The sequence below is a fragment of the Molothrus aeneus genome, chromosome 14 (assembly GCF_037042795.1).
Source record: "Molothrus aeneus isolate 106 chromosome 14, BPBGC_Maene_1.0, whole genome shotgun sequence".
Classification (NCBI taxonomy): domain Eukaryota; kingdom Metazoa; phylum Chordata; class Aves; order Passeriformes; family Icteridae; genus Molothrus; species Molothrus aeneus.
Window position 1 is genome coordinate 4,487,813 of NC_089659.1, and position 27,649 is coordinate 4,515,461.

Consider the following 27,649-nt stretch of genomic DNA (forward strand, 5'->3'; position numbering starts at 1 on the left):
CCCGTGGGCCCCAGAGACAGAGGAGTGGAGCCAGCCAGCCTGGGAGAAGCCACCGACCCGCCAGGCTGCTCTGCTGTGTGCAGCAGACCCGCTGCGGGTCCCTTCTGGCCCGCTGAAAATCCCCGGGGGCTCCTGTTGCGGTGAGGCTGGGGCGGGCGTGCGGGCAGGCGCTGCCTCCTCTGCCCTCTACTTACAGTTCAGCTGGGATCCCCTACAAAGGAAAAGGTTAGACGAGGAGGCACCCAGCGCCGCTCAGCCTCACCCCAACAGGAGCGTGCCCCGTGCGTCCCCAGCACGCCAGGCTCATCGCTCTGCCACCGTCCCACCGCGCACGGAGGAGCAGCCAAGCGATGTGTCTGCCGGTGCACCCCAACCTCCCATCCGTACCAGGGCCCAGAAAAGGGCTCTGCGGTCCCTTTCTTGCCGGAGCATCTTCCCAGGGAGAGGCAGAGAGTGTTCCTCCCAGCCGCAGCCCACGCCCACAACTAGCGCATGGACCTGGGGAGGGTGGGAAGCAGGGAGGAAGGACGAACTCGAACCAACTCAAGACAGAACCTGGCACTCGGCGCCTGTGGGGAGCACAAATCAGCTTGTCACTCTGTGGATCTGCGGTCAGAGAGTCGGATTCAGATTTAGCAATACAAGAGAGGAGGAACCCGTGACGATGCCATGGAGGTGGAGGGGTGGGACCGGGAGGCGTGGAGGAGCAGGAGCACGCGAGACAGAGATGGCAGCTGAGGGCAAGAGGGCAAGCTGCGTGGCCAGAGAAAGCTTTCCACAAACAGACAGCATGCTGCGGGGTCCACAACCACATGCTTCAAACACAACACCCAGGTGAGACCAACCACTGCTGGGGAGGGGTGGAATGACCCCCCCCCTTGCTCTCCTGCGGTCACCCCAGTGGGGACTCACCATCCTCTGTGGGGATGTAGATGTTGAGGTACAGACAGTCCTCGTTGGGGTCCTGGATGTACGTGGCCACGATATCCAAGTTGGAGGTAAACCAGATGGGCAGCATGATCTCAGGAACGGCGTTGTGGATGTTCTGGGGGCAGACTGGTGAGAAGTGGGTAGCGTTCCTGATGCCTGACCAGGATGGTGGTGGCTCAGGGGGCATGAATCTCTTCTCCCCGACGGGGGGAGCGGCATAAGGAACCCCCAGGTACTGGTCCACGGGCCCCAGGATCTCACTGGGCAGCGGCACGCGCACCCCTCGTAACTTCCCATAGTGCGTGTTGACAGTGGGCGAGTAGACCTGGCCCTCCATCTGCACAACCATCGAGGCAAAGCTCAGCACCCAGAGGGTGAGACGCAGGTCCCAGCTGGCCACCAGCTCAGGCACTTGGAGAACAGGGGGGAAGAGAGGACTTCTCCAGAGTATCAGCCACATTGTCCGGGAGAAACAGCACCAACATCCAGGCCTGAAGCTCCTGGGGCGAGGTCTCAGAGCAGCCCCATCACACCAAGCCTCTGATTTGCCCACCAGGAACAGATGGAGCAGAAGAGACGGGAGTCAGGGGTGCCCAGCCACACCTTCTGCTGGGTGGTCGGGAGCACGGACTCAGGGAGAGGTGGCACCAGCTCCTCACAGCCTCCCAGCTGCCTGCTGCTGCCTGCCTGCCAGCGGCCCAGCCTGGAGGTGACTGCTGATACTGTGGAGAGATGGAGGGAATTAACAGCAGACTTGCTCTGGAAGAGTTGAAGATGTGCAGTGCAGAAGGAGCCAGGATCTCTGGCTGAGCCTCCCACCCATGGGTGCTCATTGGCTCTGCCAGCAGCCGGGCAGGTGGCTCTGGGAGCAGGCAAAAGCAGGCAGAACAAGCAGAGCATGTGCAGACACACACACGGTCTGCCCATGCCTGCAGAGCCTGTCCCCAGTGCTCAGGGGCTGCCCAGAGTTTGGGTGCCAAGACAAGCTGACAGTGCTGTGTCCCTCCCCATAAGGAGCCCGTTGGACACCACTGGTGCCAAGCACAGCCCCTGCACAAGATTCCCCTGGCACCTCTCCTCTCCTGGCTGAGCTGGAGCTGCCTGTGCTCCGTGCCTGGCCTTCAGCACAGCACTGCTCCCCTGTTGGGGCAGCCTACACGGGCAAACAGGACTCACACGTCCTAGCCAGGCACCCATCTCACCCACCAGCACAGTCCCCATCAGCTTCCCCCTCCACTGGGCAAAGCAGGGAGAGCCCAGGAGGACCCGGGTGCTGGGCGGGCAGGAGGTGAACAGACAGAGCACTTGTGCCCTCCCTCCTTCCCACCTGCTTGCGGGCATCATCTGCCCTCCCTCCCACCCGCCTGTGGGCATCTGCCCTCCCTGCCAGCCGCTCCGTGCCCCGGCAAGCCCGGGAGGCAGAGCTGCGCTCCCCCGTCCCGCCCGGGCTGGCAGCACCAGGAGGAGCAGCTGTGGCAGCCCCCGCGGGGAAGGGAGGGCACCGCAGATGGGGACTCGAGGATGTGTCAGCGAGCAGAGCTCCTGTGCCAGGGAGCCCTCGCTGGAGGCTCTGTGGATCCTCAGCGCTCTGCCCTTCACCTTCCAGCACCGCCTGGCGCATTTCGGGCTTATGTAAGTGCCGCCCGCTGGGCTCCCCCCGCAGCCCCGCTGCTCCCGGGGGCGCCGGGCACGGGGAGCCGGCCCGGGGCTCCCCGCACCGCAGCATCAGCCCCGGCCGCTCCGCTTCTCGGCGGGCGGATCTGCAGCCGGGTCCCCGCGGGAAGGCGGCGGTGGCTCGGGGGATGCTCACTGGTCCTGTCTCAGCCACATGGGCTCACGCTGGGAGAGACGGCGGTGGTAGTGAGTGAGGCACCTCCGCTCTGCCCCAGGGCATCCTGACATGCCCACCCGACAGATCTCTCCCAGGCTCAGAGGGGAGCAGAGTTGCCTAGAAATTATTGGAGCACAAAATAAGGGCTGTATGCAGATGGGAGTTTGCAGCTCTGGTGGAGGTTCAGTTGGGCAGGGATTCCACAAATAGAGAACACCTCATCCAATGAGGAAAATCTGCAGGAAAAAAACTCACCACCACCACCAAAAAAAAAAAAACCAACCCAGAAAAACCCAAACCGCTCCCCCCCAAATCTCCCAGACAGATAAACAGAAACCCACAAAAAAACCCCAGACAAACAAAACACAACCAAAAACCCCCACAGAAGGTGTCTCAAATCTGTACTGCACATGTGCAGGCAACTCACTGCTGGTCATTAAGGGAATGGGCCCATGCTGTGCCTGCCCTCCTGATACACCCAAAGAACTTGGCAGCCTCAGAAATCAGGGTAACACAGTAAACAGAAACACTCATCTCAGAAAATCATGTTACTGCATTCAGCCCACCCAAGCAGCAAGGCCTCGCAGGGCTGGGCATGCAGGCACCTCTCCAGAGCCTGCCAAGGGAATGCAGGTGATGCCAGACAAGGAGGGCAGTACATCTCTGCACATCACTCCCCTTCACCTCCTCCTGCCCCACCAGGCAGTGACAGAAACACCCCAGCAGGAGCACAACACTGCTGCGTTATCCCCCAAACAGATGCCAAAGCCTGAGAAATAAAAGCTGAGTCAAGGGCCAGAAAAACAGCTGAGGCACCCAGAGACCCCAAGCTGAGCTCTGCCCACCACTGCTGGAGCTGCATCCGCAGCACAGTGCCTTGGCTGCCCTGTTCTGCCTGCAGCTCTGGAAGAAAACCATCACTCATCTCACATTCCTTGCCGCAATGCTCCTCCTTCAGCAGAGAGCTGACCTTTGCCTGACAGCCACATCCCAGGGGTGCAGGGCTGGCCTGGACCCCCCAGAGCTGTGCTCCCAAGCAGGATCTCAGAGGTGCTTCAGACCCATCACTCTGCCTGATGCTGCTGGAAGGCAAACTGCCCAGTGTAAATCTTCTGCTTAGGTTCCTTCAGGTACCACAGGTTAGGATAAAGCTAATTATTAATGACTGTCATATCTAATTTGTATGACTGGAAGCTACAGGCAGCTTCCAGTCTTTATGATAGTGCATCCAGTGCTCCCTGCAGAGCCATTTCAACTGATCTGTCATCATTTTCTGTCTGCAGGAGCACCACAGCCCTGCCAGGGGTGGCTCACCAGCTGATTCCCCAGCTCCAGAGCTTCCTCATGGCTGCAGCCACATGCTGCCATGGGCACTGCTGCTCCACCAACTCCTCCAGGAAAGCAATTTCATGGCACCAGGGAGTGCCACCACACAGCTGCCCAGCTGGGCTGTGCACACCAGGCACAGGGCTGAATTCACAACCCACTTTGCATCCGTGGAGCTTCCGCACACCCACTGTAACCATCCTGTCCCGACACAATGAGGAATCTCTCTTTACAAAGCACAGCCAAAAAACTGCTTCTTGCTACAGCTCCTGAGAATTATGCTATGATGATATTCCTCTGGGTTTTTGTTTAATCCTCATCCAGATCTGAAAAAACAAGGAAATCTGAAGACAAAAAAAACCCTTAAAGTAAAATAGAATTAAGTACACATTCTTAACTTAAACAAAATGATGCTACAGGACTAAAAACTGTCTCCAATTACGAGCTTTACAAATATGAGGCACAGAGGTGAGTTGCAAAAGTGATAGCCAAATATGTCCAGATATGGAGATGCACAGTCAAGGCCCAGCAGCCCTAATGTTACTCTGGAGAGCCACAAAGCCTTAAAACTCAAATACAGCTCACGGTGGTTTAACATTTGTAATTCCACATTTGGTTCCATCATTTTTTAAAGACTCTTTGCCTCCATTTGCACATGTCCCCACAGCACAGAATAAAGGCACCCAAACAATCTCAGTGACATGCTTCTAAGCCTTCCTATGTTTGGATTTTTTCAATTACAAACCCAAAAGACGATGCAAACCCTATATCTGAAATTCCCTGGGTTTCAAATGCCTGATTTGGGATAATTACAATACCCCTGTAACACATCTGATACCCTCATATTGCTGTTCTGTGCTCTGTGCTTTCTGATGTAACTTCATGTTAACATAACATTTAGGATGGGAATTTAGCCTTAATTTAATGCTGACAGACTGCCATAAAAACCCAAGCTTAATCCCTTCCACTGTGGGATGTTGCATGTGCCTTGCATTGCTGCCTGCTGCCTGCTGCCTCAACAGCTCTTGAGCTTCTTGGTCTTTCAAAGGATGAGAAGGAACTGAGAGACCAGAGAAAGGACACTTCGTTCAGGGAAGCAATTCCCTTCACATCCCATGGGAGGTGGGAGCAAAACTTTCCCAGTTTTGCCGCCTACAGCGCTCTCACTGCTGCCTCCAGCAGGGAAGCCAAACGTGTCCCCCAGCGAAGATGGGCTGCTGCCTGCCAGGAGCTGTGCCTGCCAACCAGAAATGAAACCAGGCTGGGCTGGGCAGGCACAGCCAAACTGGGAATGCTCACACAGGCACTCAGTGAGAAACTGGGAGCATAAAGACACCGCAGGCATCCCAGGTCGCTCTGCCAGGCTGCTGGTGGGTGAGCAGAGGAAGTGAGGCTGCTAGCTCGTGGGGATGTTATTCATGTGCTTTGCAAAACAAATGCTCTATAGGTATTTCCACGGCCACACTGTCTGCCAGACGCTTCCTCCTCAACAAAGAGACGCTCTCCATGGAAACCTGGGCGGGTGGGATCCTCTGGAAGCCTCTCTGGCAGATGCATATTCAGGCATCTCACACCAGCCAGACAAGCCGGATCCACACCTCCCCTGGCAGGCAGCCGAGGAGATGCCAGCAGCCAGCCTGCTCTCATGTTGGACCCTTCACAGGGCCCAGCCTCCTGCCCTGGGGCACCAAGCCCCAGTTCAGCACACTCATGTTGTGGCTCTGTGTCCCATGAGGTTCAGAGCCGGGACAGATGGAGACCTCAAAGCACCCAGCTGGCACGGATGGATGATCTCCTTCCAACAGCCAGCAGACAAGATGTCCCATTGCACCCTCCAGCCACTGTGCCTTGTGCAGCTCTGCTCACCATCTGACCCTGCTGTACTCTGCTGAGAGCCAGCCCATGCACCCCAGAACAAACATGCACCCAGCAAGCAGCATGAGAAACTTCTGCCTTCCTTTCTCCAGCTGAGCTCCAAACCTTTCCACCAGCTCAGGCTGGTGCTCAGCTCTCAGGCAGCAGCACCTGCCAGACCTGCTCCCCACCTGGCATCTTCTCTCCTCTGCTGGGCAGTGGTGCCAGCTCTCACCCAGCCCCATCCCACCCTGCCTACAACACTGCAGAAAGCCACAGGAAACCCTGGGGGGCAGAGAAGCTGCAGCACAACTGGACTGATGTACTTGTGCAATCCCTCAAGATCATCCCTAAGCCTGCAGGTCCCATCCCAGGTTACCCATCCAGGCCACAGGCAGAGGTTTCCAGGTCCCACAGCAATGTGGGGGCATTTCCCAGGTCCATCACAGAGCTGGTGAACAGTGATAGATGGCTCACAGTTACACTGGAAGGGACATGTAGGGTTTCACAAAGGTCTGCCCTGCTGCTGCTGCTGCTCTGCTTTTCCATGAATGACCTAAATGACAGAGCAGAGTAGGTTTCAAAATCTGCACGTGACACCCCAGCACTTCAGAGGCCAGGATGGGAGTTTGACATGCTCCTGACAGACTGGGAAAAGGGCTGGGAGATGATGGGCAGGACTGTAAGGCATTGGGAGGCAAAAAAACTGCACAAAGAGGCCACAGAAGAAGAGACAGCAGCAGTTCTGCCACAAGGGTCATGAGGGCTACAGGTGAGTACAAACTGAACGTGAGCCAGCATATCATTGCCACAAAAAAAGGCAACTACAGCAGGATGTGTGAAAGGCCAGCTTACACATGAAGTAATTACTCTCCTTTCAGCTCATAAAGACACACCAAGTAATTTTACTGTTGTCCAGAGAACCAGTTCATTCCCCAAAAGATTTGGACGAACTGAGAGAGGCCATGGGAGACCAGCAAGATCATCAAAAAGCTTTGGAGAAACGTCTGGAAGATTGGGATTAGTCTAGACAAGAAAAGTCACAGGGCACAGTTTTATAACATGCAAAGGCCACTGCAAAAAAGTTCAGAACACTCTGCCCTTTTGTGCTAGGTAGGAGACACATCCATATTGAGAAAGAAAAGTTAAGGGTACACCAGGAAAAGTTAAAGCACTCCATGGCAATCTGCAAAGGGCAGATGGATGGACCAAGTGAGCAGCAGGGTCCCAGCAGCCCCCCCAGCCCAGTCTCCCACATTTCTCATTGCCCTGGCTGGCAGCTCTGCCCCTGCCCTCATTCATTCAGCATTTGTCACTGTCTGGGCATACACAGCCACCCTGGCCACGAACCCTTCAGCATTTAGGCTGCAGAGCAGAGAACTCAGGAGGCTTCCCAGCACCATGGAGCCCAGAACATCCATTCTCCACTCTGCAGGGGCCTCTCCCAGAGTCCAGTGCTGCCCAGCTCACTCTCCTCCTGAGGCACATCTGCAGCCCCCTATGGAGGCACCACAGTCGACCCAATGGGACAGGGGGAAAAGTTACAAACCCCACCCTCATTTGCACCAAGATCTGTCCCTATGCCTGTCCTAACTCCTACCCACAGCAGCACCAATATTTTAAGCTGAACATCAGCAGCCTAGGAGACACTCCAGTGCACATCCTTTGCCCTGGGGAGAGGATGAGGCACCACGTGAGAAGTGTCAGTTCAGTTCCTCAACGCTGCGAGAACATATGTGGGACAGAAGCTCTTTGACAACTCCCAGACACATGCCAAGATCCTCGAGAGCTTCCATTCATAACAGAAGAATGTTACTCAAAATCCCTAGAAACAGACAATTTCAAGAGCCACTTCTGCCGTGGTGCCAAAGGCCTCCTGCTGCAATATGGCCTGTCACCATTGGCTCCAGAGCCTTTAATGAGTTCTTCATGAAGGAGCCAAGCCAGCCTTGGGAAGGACACCAGGGGCAAAGCAGACCTTTCCCTTGCCCACATCTCAGCCTTTCCAGACACTTCTGGTGTTGAATGTCAGCACACTGCTTGATGCCTGGCTCCAGAAGAAACGCTGCCCAGCAGGTGAGACAACCTGGATCATTTCCAGCTCTTGTTTAGCATCAAGAGCTCCAAAAATGCAGGAGGTTTCTCGGTGTCACCAAGCTGTGACTGGTGGTGCTGCTGAAGGACAGCCTGTGAGCACTGCAGCAGGGACAGTGTTGGGGTCAGCACCCAATACTGCTGACGCAAGAAGAAGGTGACCACTATAGAGAGTCCAAGGACAACTGTGCTGGGAAGCCTGGAGCTTTTTGGAGTGGGCTACACGCTCACCTTGAGTTAGTCTAGATTTTGAATGACCTTCCCACTCACTGCTTCCCAGGAGCCTGGTGGAAGCTGAGAAGACAGGGCCACATGGCACAGCCCACAGCTGCTGTGTGAGCAGAAGGCTCTGCCAGGACAGGGAGAGGGCAGTGACAGCAGCCTCTCGGTGCACTGACGGGTTCCCACACGGCTCAGGGATTGCTGCTGGAAGCAGGCTATTTATTGCCACGTTCTGGATAGAAATAATCTGGATTATCTCACATTATGGCTTTCCTGAGCCCAGCATGAAGGCACAGTGGCAGTTTTTCTTTCCCTCACCTTGCTGTTAGCAGTTTCAATGTACAAACACTCACCTGCGGGGGCAGAGCTCAAGGAGAAGCATTGCCCGAGCACAGCTGAACCCGCCCGAGCGGCGAGGGCTCAGCCCGGAGGATCCCGGAGCCCCGGCGGCGGCAGCACCGGGATGTGGCACCGCTCTGTCCCGGTGAGGGGGGCCGGGGTGGCGGGGCGGGGGCGGCTCCCGGAGCCCCGTGCGGGGCCGGAGCTGCCCGCAGCGGCGGGAGCTGTCCCGTCAGCACCGCCCGGCCCCGCCGCACCCGCACAGCGCACCCGCAGCCCCGGCACCGCGGAGGGGACACCTCGGAGCTCCCGACAGCTTCCCCAGGTGCAGAGGGAGGCGCTGAGCTCTCCTCCCTGGTACCCAGCGACAGCACATGAGGGATCGGCTCAAAGCTGTGCCGGGGAAGGTTTGCACTGGGTGCTAGGGAGGATTTGTTCAGCCAGAGGGTGGTCAAACACTGGACAGCCTTCCTAGAGAGGAGGTCGATACCTCAAGCATGTCAGTGTTTAAGAGGCATTTGGACAACGCCCTTAACCACTTGTCTAATTTTGGGTCAGCCCTGAGTGGGCCAGGCAGCTGGGCTGGATGATTATTGTAGGTCCCTTCCAACTGAAATTATTCTATTCTATTCTATTCTATTCTATTCTATTCTATTCTATTCTATTCTATTCTATTCTATTCTATTCTATTCTATTCCATTCCATTCCATTCCATTCCATTCCATTCCATTCCATTCCAAGCAGTGCTTCACAAATAAATATTAGGATTACTCCACCTCTGGCTTTGTGCAGGCAGGTGGCTGACAATGCAGAAGTGCATCCACAGAGCCCTGGAATTTCCAGACGAGTACTCAGGAGTGAGCTGACAGACAATCTGCTTTCAGCAAGCCCTTGGCACCAGCACAGAGTTCATGCCAAGACAACTTGCTCACTCTCCCACACATCACAAACAAGCATCAGGCACCTACTCCAAGGCAATATAATCTCCCTCAAATCTGTGATCAACACTCCACAGCTAACAGCCCAAGTGCAAATCTCACCCAGCGAAGAGAGAGCTGACTCCAGCAGCAGCATTCCCCTCACTTCCTTCTCCAGCTTCAGGAAGCCACACACTGACATTATCCCACCTGCTCAGCACCATCCCCCTCACATCTGCCAGAGTGATGCTTCCTCTCCTAAATAATTGCCCTGGAAACTACCACAGCTAACAGGGGCCATTTTTAAAGTTAACAGGGATCATTATAACTGAACTGTGTTAGGGAACAATTACACAGGCACAAGGTTCTTATCAATAAGCTTCTGAAAGTCCAAGTCCAAACACATTCATATTTCTTATGTTAGCAAAAGCAGGTTTGAAGTCTAATAAAGAAAGGAGACTTTGGTGACCCAAAGAGGCTGGCACAGTGACACCCCATTTCTGAAATGCCTGAAACTAAGAGGCAAGTATGAAACCAAGCTGCTGAGGCAATGTCCTCGCCCAAAACTCTCTCATACCCAGCCTCTCAGGCTCCTTCCTGGGCACCCAGCCATACAAAGGACAGGAAGGAACGGGCCATAGGCAATGTGCACCATGTCCTACCCATACCTGGGCTAGAACAGCTCAAGACATCTCACACCAGCCCCAAGGGAAGCTCAGAAAGCATCAGTGGCTGCAGGCAGGGCGAGTGTGAGCACAGCCAATACTTTCCATGGACTAGTGTGGGCTGGGGGAGGCTCTATAAATGTAAGGAGGTGGGCTGGGCAGAGAGGAACCGACTGCAGCTTAAAATACATGGACTTCCTGCAAATGTGATTAGGGAGGGTGGGCAACAAAATCCAAGAGTGTTCTGAATGGGAACAGCTTCATCCAAAATAAGTTGTCAATGTTTCATTTTTACTGACTGAAAGCAGGAAGCCAAATGCATTAATCAAGGGCTGAAATCCACACAGTGGCTTTGGAGCCTCTGGTTTCAGCAGCAGAGCCAGTAAAGGACTGTTGCTTTTACCAACATCTGCCCCAACCAACCATTTCTGCCTAACATCACTCCACTTTTTATCAGCTCAGAAAGGTTTTGCAGGGCAGAATTGTGAAACAGGTCATGGAAGTAATCCGGGATAAAGGTAATAAAACCCAGGACAAAGAACAAAGATGAAGAAAATAGCTGGAGACAAGCAGGAACTAACTTTGGCACAGAAGCTGAAACATGACATAATGAGTTTTCTAGTGAAGAGATAAGGTTACAAGTTATGAGGCAGTGTACAAGAACCATCTTTGTACACGATGTGTCACCACTACCTTGTCTTGTACCATGAAACACCAAGCCTGTGGAGCAAGATAAGTCAGTGGGGAGAGCCTGTCCCTGTGCCAGGGGTGGTGTGGGCCATCCCAACAGAGCCACCATGAGGGTCACAGTGCAGGCAGCAGAGCCTCGTGTGCTCCCTCAGGGTGCAGGAAAGGCCAAGCATCGCAGTCCAGCACCAAATGGTTTCCTCACTGCAGGCTCTTTGCCCAGGAAAGCCGTCCCAGATGTTTGAGCTCATTGTCCACACCGCCTCCACCTTGCTACAACAGAACCTAAGGCCAGGTGGAACACCAGAGAGGCTCTGCACAGACACAGGAGCCCAGAGCCTGGGATGCAGGGCTGTGCCACCCCATGCTCCTGAGTTTCCCACAGCTGGGAGAGCTGCAGGTCCTGTCCTGTGCCAGAGATGCCCCAGCTGAACTCCAGCCCATTGCCCTACTGTGTGCCCCAGCACATCCCACTGGACTCTACAGATGCTGAGTTTTGTGTTAGTGTGAGTGGCCTGACCAAAGACCAGAGGTGATTTTCTGACCATATCGCAAATGTCCCTTTGAGCCTACTGGCACCAGCAGTGACCCAGTGCTCCATGACACTGCAGCTTGCCTGGGGGCACAATTAGTCCCAGCTCTCCGTGGCTGGCCTGGGAGACCACGATGATCCCCTCCTCACAGCACTGCACTCTTCATTACAACAGAGGGCTGCTCTCTGGGAAGCAGGGAGTGGGATACCCAGCCCTGGGGCAGGAGATGGGGAGCAGTGACCACTGGTAGCAAAGCACAGGCAGGACAGAGCATGGGTCAGTGCAAGCTGCCTTTGCTAATGCTGTAATGCACGTTCCCTCTGCTCCCACCAGCAAGCAGCTTTCACTGGAAACATCAGAAAGATCCAGATGTGGGGGCGGGAAAACGCCATTGCTGCTGGAAGCACCATGGACTCCTCCATCCATAGCACCACCCTGCAAGCTGTCCCTGCAGGGGCCACCAGGTCCCTTTCCCTCCCAGTGCGCCCCCGCAGGGCAGGGGACACCATCCTGGGGCAGGGGACACCATCCCAGGGCAGGGGACACCATCACAGGGCAAGAGACAGCATCCCGGGGCAGGGGACACCATCCCGGGGTAGGGGACACCATCCCCGGGCAGGGGACACCATCGCAGCATAGGGGACACCATTACAGGGCAGGGGACACCATCCCGGGGTAGGGGACAGCATCCCCGGGTAGGGGACACCATGCCGGGGCAGCACCTCCTGGCAGAGCTCCTGCGGAGCCGGGGCCGCACAGGCAGAGCCAGGATGACACAGCTGAAGGCGGCACATCCTGCAGCAGCCACCGCTGCTCCGGGCTGACGTCAGCCTCCGCAAGAGCTGGCAGGCAGGACACGCCGTGCATGCGGGCCCGACACCGCCCGGCTCCGGCACACACCGTGCCCTGGGCTCCTCACCGGCCACCACTCGGCTACAAATTGAATTTCACAGCCGCACGCTCCAGAGGAAGGCACAGGTGCAGGAGAAGCCGCCCTCCCCTCTCCACATCTGCCCTGCCGCCCGCCCCACCCCGCTGCTGAGCGGCTGGAGCTCCGGAGCGGCTCCTGGGCAGGGCACAGGCGGCAGCACCGGCTCACCGAGGGCAGCCCTGGCACAAGGGCCACCCCCGTGTGCTGCTGGCACACGCGGCGTCCAAACCCGCCCATCTGCAGCTGAACGAGAGAAAAGCCCATCCCGGAGTTATTGGTTTCCCCAGAAACCCTACAGGCTTTCCCAGGAATTCTGGAAACGCACAGATTTGGTATGTGCTCCAGTAAGCACCTAAGGAGTTTATACAGTTGTCACAGCCAGGGACCACCACCAGCATGGGCTGTGTGCACAGCTGGCAGCCCGGACAGAGGTGGTGTCTGTCACCTCAGAGGGACCTCAGAGAACCCAGGTGTAAGTGCAGCCCATGGTGCAGCCCAAGCCCACGACAGCCTCTACCCTCCTGAAGCAGGGGAGCCTGCTCTCAACAAGGCCCTCAGCTGCTCTTGTTCCCAAACCAAACCCAAAGCTGGCGTGACTAAGCAGAAGACCATGGAAGCACCCTGGACTGGAGCCTGCAGCTCCACAAAGTCCTGCTCATGCAGCCAGGGCTCACTAGAGACTGTAGGTCAGGCAAGCCAGCAGCTAGAAAGGAAACCCATTCAAATTTAATCCAAAATGTATTTTCTATTTTCCCTTGTAAATTTATCCTCCCATATTTTCTATCTTCGAGCACAAAAAAGCAGAAAGCCTAAAACCTCTGGCAAAAAATCCTTTAATGTGTTTTACTGCAAATACCACCTCGTGTTAAGAAATAAGCTGGACCGGAGCAAATCAGGCAGCCTGGGGATGCCCTGTCTCTCCAGAGGGAGCAGACCAGAATGAAGCAGGACAGACAGGCGTGCTGCAAGGACCAACAATGCCAAGGAAAGTCAAGTCCAAGTGCCAAGAGAGCTCTCATGCTCCCTGCTGCTCCTCAGAGGTCCCTGAGCACAGCTCTGCCCCAGCAGATGGCCACTTGGAAGCATTGATCCCGGCGGACACAAGAGGAATTTTTGGTTACAAAGAGTAGGAAACCAATTGGCTTCTCTTACAGCAGCTCCCTGCCCAAATCTGCAATCTCAGATTCTCATCCAGAGACCCCAGTGGCAACAGAGACCAAAAAGACAGGACAGGAATGGAGATTGTTTCTTTCTTGCGGCACAGGACAGATGCAATCCAAGGGAAATTTTGGGTTGTGGTTGCAAGGACACCTTTGTGCTGCTGGCTGGACACTTCCCTCAGTGCTCCTCTCCATAAGCTAGAGCCTCACTCGACCTCATGCTGCTGCCTGCCAGCCAAACCCCACAGGGGACTGCTGGACCCCCAGCTCATCCCTGCATCCTCCTCTCCGAGTCCACTTCTCCCACAAGAAGCCAACTGCTCCCAAGCCAAGGCTCCATCTCCCTGTTGTCCTCTGGACTGCTCAGGAGCTGGGGAACAGCCTTCTGCCATCCCACATTCCCCAAGGTAAGGCTGAACTGGACCCTCATGGGTAGCAGGACATGAGTCTTTTCTCATCTGAGGATAAAACCAGGAACAAAACTGACACTGATGTGTATGAGAACAGGCAGGGACAGGGGATTGGTGGAGGGGGAGATGAAGATCAGATCCCTGGTGATCCCACAGTGCCTATCATGTGCAGCAAGTACCAGGGAACTGGGACAGCTCTGAGACTCCAGCCCTGCTGCCAGCGTGTTCCTGTGCCCAGGGAACCAGAGGAAGCAGAACTGTCAGGGAACACAGCAGGAAGGGATATTGCCATTCATTTTCAAACCAGCTGAATTAGCACCTGATCAGTGGACAACAGCCTGTTGGAGGTCTCCAGCAAAGGGTCCTGTGAAGCCAAGGCTTGGTGCTCAGCACAGGTCCTGTATCCCCCTGCAGGTGCACCTCCACCACGTGGGGAAAGCATCCCACGCTCCCGGTGAGGGAGCAGGACTGAGCATGCATCCACCACCCTGTGCCAAGCAACAGAACTGGGTGGGGATAAACCCATCCTTCTTCACCAAAGCCCAGTGCTCCCTCCTGGCTCCACACTCTCTGGGGGGCAGAATGTTATGAAAATAACAGAGCAGACCAAAAGTCCGCCTTGCTCTGTGTACTTGCAAGCAGTCAGAAGCACAAGCAATTCCCAGCTCAGCAGCTGCCCAAGCCATAGGTGGATCTCAGTGTATTTATTACTTCTGAGGGAACCTCTTGTCCTTCTTGATATCATCCCATTTCTCCTGAAACTAATGCAAGGTTTTGCTGTTCATGACACCTTGTCCTGAGGACTTTTGTGATTTGATAACACATCTGCAAGAGGCAATGCCTCTCCTCCTGTTTGGCACCTCCTGAGAGCTTAATTTGATGTGACCTTGTACTTGTATGAAAATAACTAATGCACAGTTAACCTCTATCGCTTCTCTCCTGGCCTCCTGTAGACACATCTTATCCATCTTCTGTTGTTTCCTTTCCAGCCTGAAGAACCCTGCCTTATTTAGCCCTTTTTTTTTTTTTTGCAGAGAGGCCACCAGACCTCTGACCAACTCTGCTGCAACTTCCAGGCATTTGACTCCACAATGATCTCAACACCCACACATCTCTCCTGAGCTCCCTGTGGGCAGCTCTAGAGACAGAGACACAGAACAACCCCTGTCCCCTTCCCCTCCATCACTGTCCCACGAGTCCTCAAGTTGCTCAGTGGTGCCTGGAGTTATGTGAGGGCAGAAAATAGACACAAAGACAGTTGGACTCACACATTCACCTTCACAGCTCCTGTAGCACTGGAGGCCAGCAGCAGGACATGGACAGGACCACCTCCCCAGGGAGTGCCACACAGACATTTTGGCCACATTACAGACTTGGGAGTCTTCTCCCACTCCTTTAGAGCTGCACCAATGCTGAATGAAGGTCAAGTCCCTGCAGCCCCTGATCATCACAAAAGGGCATTCCCAGCAGTCCCCTCCCCAAGCCCATCTCAGAAGCCTCCTGACCAAACTTTTTCCAGCCATCCTTGCCCTCAGCAGCCCAGGCCCAAACCCAAACAAGGCTTGTGCACTGTACAAGCCCTGTAACATGCTCTCTCTGCAACCTTTCCCAAACTTTGCCACCTGCTCTGCTGGCACGGCCAGAGCATCTGGCCACCAGGCAAAGTTTCAACTCTGCTTGCCAGGCACCTTACAGGATATGCTTGCACTGAGATGCAGCTTGAAAATAACAGATGTTACTCCTCTGTTCTGCATTTTGCAGTGTCAGGAACAAGGCTTCTTTCCCAACAACCCTCTGAGCTCCTTGCCAAGGTGGTCTCACCCCAAACAGCGCTCCCCAGCACAAAATCCTGCCCACAGACAGCCCCTGCCACGTGCTGTCCCTGCTGCCAGGCAGACAACACGGCAAAAGGAATGCACTGCAGGAGCAGAGTTTCCACACACAGCTTCAAGACTTAGCAGGGGCACAGGTTTCCTCATGGACTGCAATGCCACTTGACTACTGAGCCCAGACAAGCCTCCAAACTGCACATAACCTCCCAGCCAGGGAAAACTTCCAGGAGCTACACAAACCAGACAGGACCCGGCAGCTGCAGCCAGAAGCACCCATGTCTTTGCACTGCTCCCTCTTCATCCCCATTTCCTCTCAGTCAGACTCGCTCCAGGGTCTGAATGATGTGGGTTCAAACTGGCAGCTCTGGCAATTGCAAGACCATTTATTCATTCCCCTCACACCCACAGCAGAATCCTGCTGAGGCCAGCAGCACACAGTGCTGGTCACAGCCTGCTCCCTGCCCCCAGCTCTGGGGAGTATCACGGTAGGAGACCACCAGAGCATTCAGCCCCCCATCCAGCACCACCCAGCTCAGCTCAGCTCAGGCCTCAGACCCAGCTCTCCCTGAGTGCCCTGGTACCAGGATCCAACCTGAATCCAACCTGCCTCCTGCTGCTGAGGTGCCCTGTGCTGCCTGTGACCACCTCCCCTCCACAACACCCTTGGCTGCCTTTCAAAGCACTGTTAGTGGCAGCCAATAACCACAGACCACCAGCAGAGCAATCCCTGTCTGGGATCCACAGGGAGCCGGCAGTTCCAAGGACAGAGCCAAGGACCCTGCCCCATCCCTCTGCACTTGGTGCACAGCCCCAGGATGGCAGATACACAGCCTCTCTGTGCTCTGAGATCCCACAGGCTCCTCTGCAGCTCCACAACTTGTTGCACAGACACACGCTCCATGTCCCCATCCCTGCCACTGCCCACCATCCTTCCACCCTTCTACTGTTCCTGGATCCCTCCAGCTGCCACCAGTGCAGCAGGGACACCTCCACACTGCTCTGTCTGAGGCCACGGTAGCTCCTGGACAGCCAAGAGAGCTTCCTTTCTCCCCTGCCTGCAGCAAAGAAACAGCTTCTAGAAGGAAGGATACAGGAAGATGGCAGCAAATTGCCTGGGAGGCAGCAGACTCGCTGTGGCTGGGGGGGTTTAGGAGCTGGCTGAGCTGATGCTGTTCGGGAATTGTTTAGATGGAGCTTAGAGACTTGATGACCTCAAGGTCCCTTTCCTATCAGCTGTCCTAAACACCTCCTCCCTTGACACAAAGGCCAACGTGGACCTGCCAGAGGATTTTGGCAATCACCACCTCCTTGCTTTTGCACGCGGACATGATCCTGATCAAAAGACACCTGGAACAAATCCCTGTCTGTGCTGGATGTGAGCACCCAGAGCAGCCCCCACAGAGAGCCAGGACAGACACAGCCACCACATCTGGAGCCTCAGCACAGTGCCCTGCCAATTCTCACGCTGCCTCCTGAGGCTTTGGCAGGCCCCTGTCCCTGGGCAGCTGCTCAGTAGCTCCACTCATGACTCCCAGGTTCTGGCTGCCCTCACCACCCTGCTCTCAAGCACCTTCCCTCCAGCCCCTTGGGACAAAAGCCTCTACACGGGCTCTGGAAAAGAAACAGCCCCAGATGAAAAGGGCAGGGCAACCCCCTTGGCACGGGCTCAATCCTCCTCTCTGACAAGGCTGCCCTAGATGCTCACTGCTGTTGAGTGTGGGCAGTTGGAGGCTGTGCAAGGCAGCACCAAGCAGACCCTGCCAAGACGGGCTCTGCAGCTCCCATTCCCTCAGCACAGAGCTGTGCAGGGCCCTCACACTCCCGTCCAAGGGCTGCCCTGCACCTTGGCAGCTTCTGCTGGTGCTCTGGAGGTTGAGAGCTGCGTGTTTGCAGGTGTCCAACCAAACTCCACATCCCGACTGCACACGTAACCATGGCAACTGCACATGCGAGTGGCAAAGCCTCGAGCCCGGCTAACTGCAAATGCAAATGAAGCAAACACATGCACAGTGCTAAAAGTGTGACCTCTAAATGTCAGCCTTTAACCATTTTGCAGACACCAGCTCTGGTGGTGGCCACCTGCAGCCTGCAGAGCAGGCAGAGCTCTGGTTCCAGTGGGGACCTCTGGGTGCCCAGCCCTGCAGCAGGTGCAGCCATGGGTGCTGGGGTGCACGCCTGGCACAGGCATTTCCCAGAGCTGAGAGTGACTCCTGCCTTGTCAACCAGCAGCTCCCTCTCTGAGGACACATCCACTCCTTACCCAGCTGGTAGATGCTCCCAATTCCACAGAGGACCCTGGTTTGCTGAGGAAGGAAGGTCCCAGCAGGCTGACACAAACCATGGTCAGCACAGGGGCTTGTGGGGAGCTGGCTCTGCCATCACCTGGGGCTGAGCCAGCAGCAGCATCAGATGAGGCACTCTCAAAGGATGGAAGGAAAATCCCAGCCTTTCAGGGATGTCATGTCAGAGCCACCTCCCTAAGGGAGGTCTGTGGCCTTGGGAAAGGCTGCTGGTAGAGGCATAAGGAGGTGTCACTATTTGGGAGAGTGTGGTCCAGAAACTGACTGGCTGGACAAAGGTCTCAGGTCCCTTAGCATTTCTCTCCCTTGCTGCTGACAGTACTGGATGCAGACAGACCCCAGAAGTGACCAGCACCCACCACCCTGTCCTGCTCCGTGGCTTTGAGCATGAGGGAGTCAAGCTCAGGTGAGCAGTGCCAACTCCAGCCACAGCCCCTGCACCCAGCACCCCGCTCAGGGACGGATGGCTGGATGGATGAATGGACATCTGGCCTGCTGCCCCGCTCAGGGATGAGTATGGCCAGCTGTTTGACAGCAAGCCTGCCTCCAATGAGGTCCCTGGACCAAGAGGGAAACAGGGAATGTCCTTCCACTCCAGGAGCCCAATGGCTAATGTCATTCCTAATGCTATGCCAAATAAACTGAGCCAAGGGGATCTCCTGCCTGCCCTTGACCCAGGGATGCTCACACCAGCAGCCTCATGCCTGTCAGCACGAGGAGCATCCTTGCACCCCAAATAGCCCACCCCCAGTACCCACACCGCACCCCAGAGCCCCGGGGAGGATCCCAATTCCCTGGAGTGAGGCGCTCCAGCCCGGCGAGCCGCGCTCCCCGCTCTGTGCCGGGTGTGCCGGGCCGGGCCGAGCGGTGCCCGGCGGATGCGGGGCGGGGGCCGGGATGCGGGCCGCGCAGCTGAGGCGGGCGCACAATCCCCCTTTCAGCACGTCGCCATGGCAACCCGCCGGCTCGCCGCGGCCGCTCATCCGGCCCCGTTAACCCTCGCCGTTACCCGCCGCCGCCGCGCTCGGCCCCACCCGTTAACCCCTGCCCCGCCGCGCCCCGCTCCGACGCCCGGCTCCGGGACCGCGACCCGAACCGGGACCACCCCGCGCCCCGAGAGCCCCACGGCCGGAGCGGCGGCCACCCCCAGCCCCGCGCCGCGGGGCCGGTCCGGTGCCGTCCGGCCGCCCTCCCCATCGCGAGCGGCCGCGGGCCGTGCCGTGCCGGTCCGTGCGGGGCGGGGCGGGGCGGGCGCACTCACCGTCGGGGGCGGCGGCGCGGCTGGGCCATGCCGGTGGCGGCGGCGGCTGCCCCGCGCTCCGCTCAGTCCGGCCCGACCCCGCACCGGGAGCGCGCGGCGCGTGCACGGCGGAGGCGGGCTGGGGAGGGGCCGCTCCGCTGCACCCCTTCATTGCCGCCGCCCTGCCCGCCACCGCCGCCCGCCACCGGCACCGGCACCGCGACCGCCCCGATCGGACATCCCGCGGCCCCGCCAGCCGGGCCCGGTACCGCACGGCCCGGCACCCGCACCGCCCCGGTCCCCGCGCCGAGGGGATGCCGCGCCCGCCGAGCGCCGCGCTCCGGGACCGCGCCCTCCGGGTACCGGCAGCAGCCGCACCTGCACCCCCGTGTCCTCCAGGCCCCCCAGACCTGCCCTGCTCACGGCACCGCTCTGCCATCGGCCCTGGGCGGAGCGGGTCACCCCCGCATTCCCGACCGGGACACCTGCACAGCCCGGGGCACCCCGCACCGCCCCAGTGAACGACCCCATCTGTGGGGGCATCCCGGTACGGCCCCGGGCACCCTGCACTGTCCTGCGCATACAGAACCCTGCCCCACTGCAGCCTGTGCGTGCCCCAGCCACGCTGCAAGGGTCCCTTTGCACCCCGGGTGTTGCTGCCCCGGCACACCTCACGGCAGCTGGAGCACCCTTCAGCCCCGGCACATTCCCCACAGCCGGGGGAGCGGTCCCCGCCTCTCGCACTGCCCCGCAGTGCCCAGCGGGTCTGGGGAGCATTCAGCAGGTGCTCAGCGTGGGGTGCCCCATCCCAGCCTCAGCCTTGGGGCCCGGCCCAGACCTGCCACGCACCGGGCTTCAGTCTCAGCAGCCACCCAAAGGCTCCCAGCAGCACCGCACAGCGAGACCCAGCACCTCTGTCATTCCCCCTCCCAGCATGGGGGTACTTTCTCCTCCCACTCATGGCCTCCTGGCAGGAGCCGCCTCTCCTACAGCCTGCCGCTGCCCATAGCAATGTTTCAGTCTTGCCTGATGGGATTACAGAAATCATTTGAAGCAGGGCATGGATTTGGGTCTTGATGGATGTATCTGATTGCTGCCTCCCTCTGCCATTGCCAAGGTAGCATCAGCTGCGATGCCTCCATAGAGCAGGCACCGTTTCCTGTTTAAGATGTTTGCATGGCAGAGTCTGAAGGGCAGGAATTAATTTCATCTCTCCCACACACCTCTGCCACCTGCACTGAGTCTGTGAATGTGCAGTGGCAGAGAGATCCCTGCACCCCAGTGCAGGTTGGGCTTCACCTGCCCCAGTGCCTTCCAGCTGCTGCTGCAGGGCAGGGCAGAGCTTTCCTGCTTCTCCTGCCCTGCCACCTCTCTCAGGGACTGCTTATGGGTGGTCAGCAGCTTGACTGATTTTGTTGCTGGCCTGTTACACACAGGATGTATATAGGGCATACCAATATAGCTCACCCTATTATATATATATATATATATATGTAAAATGCATAGAGGGTGAGCTGCAAGCTGCTGCCCACAATGCCGTTGAGCAGGCAACATGGTCCAGCACTGCCTGGGATGGCTGCACAACCCTGCCCTGTGCTTACCAGGGCTCATTGGCTCTGAGCAGCATCTTGAAGGTGGCCCTGGACGGATGCTGAGCTACCCTGCAGCAGGCAGGGTATCAGGCATAGCTGCCTGGGTCCCACTGCCCAACAAAACCAGTCCAGGATGGGATCTTGGAGCACAGCTGCAGTGGTGCCTGCAGGAGAGCTGGGTACTCACACAGCTGCTCCACGCCCAGCTTCAGTTGCTTGACTGAGCAGTGATCGATTTTTTGCACAACACCAGTTCTGACAGTGCCTGACAAGCCACCTTTGCCCAGGCTATGGTCCATGGGGACCCTGCATGCTAGGCTGCTGGGTGGGGTGGGTGTGTAAGGCAGAGCCTCTTCAGTCCATCCATCCCCCACAATGCATCAAGATTTGTTTCAATCTCGGGCTTCTCCTCAGCTGCTGGGCACAGCCCGTGTGGCATCGCCTTGAGGGAGCCCAGCATCAAACAGGCACACCCCGCACCGCCCCCTCCCTGCGCTGGTGGCCGCAGCAGGGCAGCTGTGTACACTGCTCAATGGGCAGTGTGTATGAAAATGCCCCCGGTTGCCTCTGGCTCTGTCACAAGCAGCGTTTAGCCACGACTCGGAGAAGGAGCAGAAGGGCTGGAAGCTGTCAGCCCTGCTTAAAACGGCCGCGGCTCAGTGCTAATGTGCAGCACAGCAGCTGCAAGGCACGCAGCCAGGCCAGGCACAGCACAGCTCCCCACACAGCCCTGTGTGCTGTGGCCACCTCCTGCGCCGCTCCCCACGTCCCCCTGGAACCTCCTGCACCCACTGGGAACCTCTGGGCAGCCACCGAGGGTTGTGTGGGATCTTGGACACTGTGGCAGCCCGGCGTCTGTCACCACAGCAGAGCTCTGGAGTGCTGCTCATCCCACACAGGCCTGGGCTGCCAAGCAGCTGACACAGCTGGGGGAAGCCTTTTGCCAGAGGAACAGCAGGGCCAGCCAGCCCTGTTGCTGGGCCGTGCAATAAAGGGTCCCGCAGCAGCAGACCCTGGAAGGGACAAGTCATCCCCTTTCCCCCCGGAGGGCAGGGTGGCTCCTGGGGTGCCAGATTCCCCCCATCAGAGCCCACAGCAGCAGCTCTGATGGGGGGATCTGACAGCCCAGCTCAGCACCCGGCTCGGTTTTGTGGCACTGCAGCACTGCCGTGTCACCACAGCTGCCGTGCAAGGCCACCCACCCCCCGCACCCCTGTCGGGCCCCCAGGCCGTGCTGCTCCCGGCCCGCTCCGGCTGCTGCAGAGCCGCCCCCTCCCACCTCCGGCGCGGCAGCGATGCAGAAGGAGCATCCAAGATGCCGCTTGGCGCAGGCTCAGCTGCCGCCCAGGCCGGCAGAGGAGGGGGTGTCGGCCATGACCGTGCACACCAGGAACTGGGGCACGTTGTGGGCAGGGACAGCGCCCAGTGTCCCCGGGCAGCGGCCCCTCCGCGCCCCGGCAGCATGAGGGAAACAGCGCTCCTGCCGCAGCCACGGCTCCCTCCGGGCAGGGGTGGCCTGACACAGCTTCCAGCTCGGGGCCACCCAGCACGGGCTGCCGGCAAGCAGAGTCCCTGGCCAGGGCAGCCTGGGGGCAGGGGGAAGACGAAGGGAACAGACGGCTCAGGCTGATCTACATGGAGGGGGACAAGCAGGGATGCACAGAGGCAGCAAGCCCCTGTTCTCATGAACAACAGTTCCCTCCATCAGGCCTGGCCAGCAACACCTTCCAATGGTCCTGCAGCCACATGGCAAGAACCTGGCATAGGTGCAGGTGTTTGGGGACAAGCAGGACGGAGAGGGTGTAGTGCTAAGCAAGCCCCAGACAGCAGAGAGCAGCTTCACCTGTGCTCCCACTGAGGATAGGGAAAGTTCTTGGGACAGCAGACACCAGCCCATCAACAAGGACAAGGAGCACTGCCAGCCCTCACAGTGCCCTGAGCTCACCTTCATGCAGTGGCCCACCCTCCAGAAGTATTTGCCCTCAGATGAAGATTAGGTGTAGCTCCTTGCTGAGTCCTTGTGGCCTCACCCTATCCCACACAGATGGGACAGAAGGACGAGGCTAGTAAAGCAAAGCTACCACAGGGATCACAGGTCCAACTGCTGAGGAAGAATCTAGAGAGAAGAGAGGTGCTGGTGGCTTCCAGCTTCAACAGACAGCAGGAGTAGCAAGCACCAAGATCAGAGCTCATGCCAGCAGGCTGCACTAAGCAGGGCACAAGTTCAGAATGCACATTTCCCATGCAGAGAAAGCACCCTGGCTGTCAGGAAGGAGCTAACAAAGGAACCTTGGTGCTTATCAGCCAAACCTTGCTGTGGTGAGAAGCAAGAAGCAGCACTGTGAGCGCACTCCGTCTGCAGCTCCTCCTAGACTGCAGAGATAAGGAGCTCGAGCATCTCTGTAAGTGCTGTGGTGGGGGAAGCTGGGCTGGTTAGAGCTCAGAATTACCCTGCAATAGAAGTCCCTCTTCATTTTATACCAGTGTCCTGGTGGAACATGCAACAGGACTACCAGTAAAGCCCTTAATCAACATAAAAATCCTACAAAGCTTGCACAAACCTTTGCAAGTGTGTGAACACCAGCTTATGAAATAAACAGGGAAGAGCTTTCCTTCCCAAACGAAATTGTTTAGCCTTCACAAAAGCTAAAAATGCAGACATTAGTTCTATTGAGGAAGAGATGAAGACCATGTGTGGAGGGTGCTGCTGGGCTGTACTGGGAGGAGTGCTGAGGAGGAAAGGCAGGCTCTGAATACACACTCAGTTTGCAAAGTAAGCTCTCTGTATTCATCCGAGAATGTCTGCAGTATGGAGTTCATCTGGTATAAATAAAGTACAAAATTTTACAATGTCTTAATCATTATTTTAACAAAAATACTAAAAACTGAGTAAAAACTGAAACCAAAGTGGGAAGGGAGACTATCAGCCACAAGGGATCTCCATAAACATTTGTAGAAATTGGATAGTAAAAACACTTTCTCTGTACAATAAAATGCTCCTCCTGGCATCTCCCTGTGGGACAGACAGCAGCAGCACTGGGGGACACAAGGACACAGGGTGGGGGCTGCCCCAGAGAGTGGGCCAGGCTGAAGAGGCTGTATCCATCCACAGTGATGTCTCCCTCCTGCATCAGGCTGAAGTGCCACAGGTCAGTAGCGTCCAAAGGGGTTGTTGTTCTGCTGTGTCTGTGTATCTGTTGAGGTCAAGACAGAGTTAAACAGTCACAAGGTCTAGTTCAGAAAAGAGATTCCCCTCCCCACATCACCAGGGCAGTATGAGGAGTGTCACAGGCCATGAGAAGGAAAATATAACCAGTATAAAATATAACCAGTGTGGTACTCCCTGTGCTGCAGATCTGCTTGAGCCTTTGAGCAGCAGCACAGCCAGGATCCCACATTCTTTCAGGAAGAGAGAGATATATTCTAGTCCTGATCCTGAAGTTTCCAGGGAAAATCTCTCCATCCCTCATGGTGGAATTGGAGGACCATAACAAAGCCCTGAAAGGTGGCAAGCAGCTGGGAAGATGAGTTTATGGATTCATTATTTCTGATTTTGAAAGAAAATCAGCTCTATAAAATTAGACAATTTCTGCAGCCATACAAGCTGCTGAGCTAGCTAGTGTCACTCATCCTAAAGCACTCCCAGAAACCAAAGGTTTCAGAGAAAATATCCCTGGCTTCCTGTCAGTATCTCCATACAGGCCCAAAGGAATTCCAGATGGCACAAAGGCAGGAAACATGGTAAAGTTACATTCAAGAACCTCATGAACTTCCAAACTGGTGGGACTGCTGTTTTGTGATTTACAGTGCTCACAGTATATTTGAGTATTGTCTGATACATAAAATTATCTTGTCCTTTTTCCTGAACATAAACATCAGCATGTGTAACCCTAAGCCACTAAAGTAAAAGGAGCTGAGTGTAACCTGGCTGGCCTGCTACCTTCTCAACTCTTCTGGACATTCAGGGATACCCTGGAGCCTCCTAAGGCATATCCTGGGCCCAGAACACCCTTGTCCCCTTCCTGTGCAGGCTGGTCTTGGTTTACCTTCCTGCTTTCCACTCCATCCCTGACACTACAAATGAGAACTCCAGATGCTTCCAGGGGGAAGTGATGCAAAGCCAAGGAGGCAGCATGGAAGCTGAATCCTGACACAAGGCTGCATGGGACCCACACATCTACTGCAGATACAACAGTTCCATTTGCTGTACAGAAAGGCTACAAAAATATGGCTCTTTTGCTGTATTCAGATTCTTATACAAGGTCTTCCTATATTTGAATGTCCCAGCTGAGATCCTTTGGCACAGACTTATCATTTGTGAATTCAGCTAATGGGAAGCTCAGCACATTAAAACCTGGTTTGGGGAGGTTTTTGGCCACAAGGACTAAGAATTTTCCATCAGGGAAGCACAGTTTTCAAGTCCCCCACTCCACACATTACCAGATCTGGCACAGTCTCACTCTCAGTGCAAAATAAAACAAAAAAAACTATCAACTGTGCTGTCCATTTCTGAGCATTTTCATAGCATTTCTGCCATTTTTACAGCAGAAAAGCCAGTAAGGTGAGAAAAGACAATGACAGCAGGCAATTCAGAAGGGAACAGCATAGAACCTGAATTCTGTATTGTCATCCTCCAGCCAGTAATTCAATACAGATTATAGGAATACAGTGCCAGACTGAAAAACATCTATGCCATTACCCTGCTGTGACCACCACAAACACAGCAAGTGTGCAGCTACACTTTCTAGAGTACTCCTCCTGCCTCCAAGAAGTCTTGTCTGGCTCACAACACGACCACAGTGTCTCTGGGTCATCTACCAAGTGACTGCTCCAGAATTACAGCCTCCCTGTGCCCCTCAGAGGTCACCTGCAGCAGAGAAAATACCCTCAGATGATTTTAAAGCTGCACACTGGATCCCTTCAGGAAAGCTGTGTGGCAATCCCTACAAAGGCTCAGCTCCCTTGTCCCTCTGCAGGCAGCAGGAGGAAGGTCTGGAAGGTTGTTCACAACCTGGCAAGCACTGCCCTCCCTGCTGCTGTGCCCCCTTGGGCTGGTAGCTCTAAGTTCTGATGCCACCTCCCTGCCAGCATAATTTATGTCCTCAGACAGACCGTCTGGCTCAGCCTCTCTTCTCTACACCCAGAGTACCTGCAATAGAAAACAGCAGGGAGGAGACTAGCAACAGGATCAAGAACACTCAGGCTTACTGGAAAGCTGCTGCTGAAGCTGTCGAACCAGAGCAGCTGTTTGCTGCTGCTGCTGTGTCTGCTGAAGGCCCTGGCGCTGGAACTGTAAAGAGAGAAACACAGTTATAGCCACAGCACCTGCTGGCAGGCTCAGCATTCACACAGGCCCTGGGAAGCTCAGGGAAGGGAGAAAGGGGGGATGCAGGTGGAGCACTGCTGGATGTGTGCTGGACTGTCCCGTCCCTGTGCCTGAGGGAACACTCACAATGGGCTGCTGGGGGGGCAGAGCCTGCATCCCCAGCCCCGGGGGCTGGCCCTGCGCCTGGGGCTGAGGCACTGTGGACACCTGGGGCTGCTGCTGGGGCTGGGGCTGCGGTGCCTGGGGCTGCTGCTGCTGCTGTTGCTGCTGCTGCTGTTGTTGCTGCTGCTGTTGCTGCTGCTGCTGTGAAGACAAAAGAGAAGGGACCGTCAGGGCAACGCACACGGCACCGGGGCACACCGAGGGCTTAAGGAGGAAATGTTCCATGTGTTCCATGGAGTGAAACACCTCATGCACCATTTTCCTTACAGGTACCTAAATTACTCAGATTTCACCAGGACTCCACCCCAGGCTGAGAAATGGCAAGAAATACAGGGACAGCAACAAAGCTTTCTGCAGGATAAGGTATTGACAGATGACAGGAAGTGAACTCCGAGTCCACTGGTCATTACTAGGAGCAAACCAGGTGCAAGAATAGAAATCTAAGGACTCAAAAGGCTGGCTGCTTCATCTTTTGTCTCCTGGTTAAGATCAGCAATAAAGAATAATGAGTATTTGCCTGACTCATTCTCAGATTCTTTTCAGAGGTAGCCACAGAGCTCCTATAATCTCCTTACACAATCCACTCCAGGTCAGCTCCTACTACTGGAGTTTTCCCTAATCTCTACCCTGAATTTCACGTGTTGTGTTTTAAGGCCATTTCTGGTCCTACAGCCTAGAGATAAAAAGAGATAAGGGTTTTTTTTCTTTATTTTTAAGATAAAAAATATGGAGACTTATCTCTCCTGTTGTCTTTGTCTCTCTAATGCAACACATCCAGCTATTTCAGACTTTCCTTCTCAGTCATGTCCCCCAACTCTTCAATCTATCTTGCTGTCCTTCCCTGCCACTCATGACAGCTGGTGTTACACTTCAATAAAAGGATGTGGATAAAACTGGATTCAGTGCTCAAAACCAAATGTTTACAGAATTAGTTATGATGAGAAGAATATTCAGTGTGTTGGAGTCAGAACATACCCAGAAATCTCAAGGTTTTTCATTTCTCTTAATTTCCAGACAATTCTCCCATCTGTCAAAGCAGTTTTTAACTCTCTAGATAAAAAAAAAAATTCCTAGCAGAAATAAAAAAATACTAATGTTATCATAAGAAACTCAACGTGGTGATGGTAGGTACAGTTCCAGTCACTGGCTCAAAAGGACAAGGTTCAAACCTTGAGCAGACTCAGAACAAACAAAAATACAATCAGGAGAAGGAACAGTGTCTTATGAAAGAAGGTTAGAAAACCCTGACCTTTGAAAGCTGCAAGTGCTCCCTAGGAATGTATATTGGGCAAATAACA

At 55.7% G+C, this 27,649-nt stretch overlaps 2 protein-coding genes across 4 annotated transcripts in view; both read right to left on the bottom strand.

Moving 5' to 3' along the window:
- The window catches only part of NLGN3 (neuroligin 3), a 39,631-nt gene extending 20,261 nt beyond the window's left edge, over positions 1-19,370 (bottom strand). For all 3 annotated transcript variants that reach the window (XM_066559827.1, XM_066559826.1, XM_066559825.1), the window contains exons 1-2: positions 19,293-19,370; positions 913-1,652 (exon numbers count right to left, since the gene is read on the bottom strand). In XM_066559827.1, the coding sequence (XP_066415924.1) occupies positions 913-1,390 (478 nt within the window). In that variant the 5' untranslated portion in view covers positions 1,391-1,652; positions 19,293-19,370. The remainder of the gene's footprint in view (positions 1-912; positions 1,653-19,292) is intronic.
- Positions 19,371-23,628: 4,258 nt separating this feature from the next.
- Positions 23,629-27,649, bottom strand: part of MED12 (mediator complex subunit 12) — a 34,788-nt gene continuing 30,767 nt past the window's right edge. Inside the window, exons 42-44 of the mRNA XM_066559305.1 lie at positions 26,316-26,492; positions 26,072-26,153; positions 23,629-24,057 (exon numbers count right to left, since the gene is read on the bottom strand). Of these exons, the coding sequence (XP_066415402.1) occupies positions 24,014-24,057; positions 26,072-26,153; positions 26,316-26,492 (303 nt within the window). The 3' untranslated portion in view covers positions 23,629-24,013. The remainder of the gene's footprint in view (positions 24,058-26,071; positions 26,154-26,315; positions 26,493-27,649) is intronic.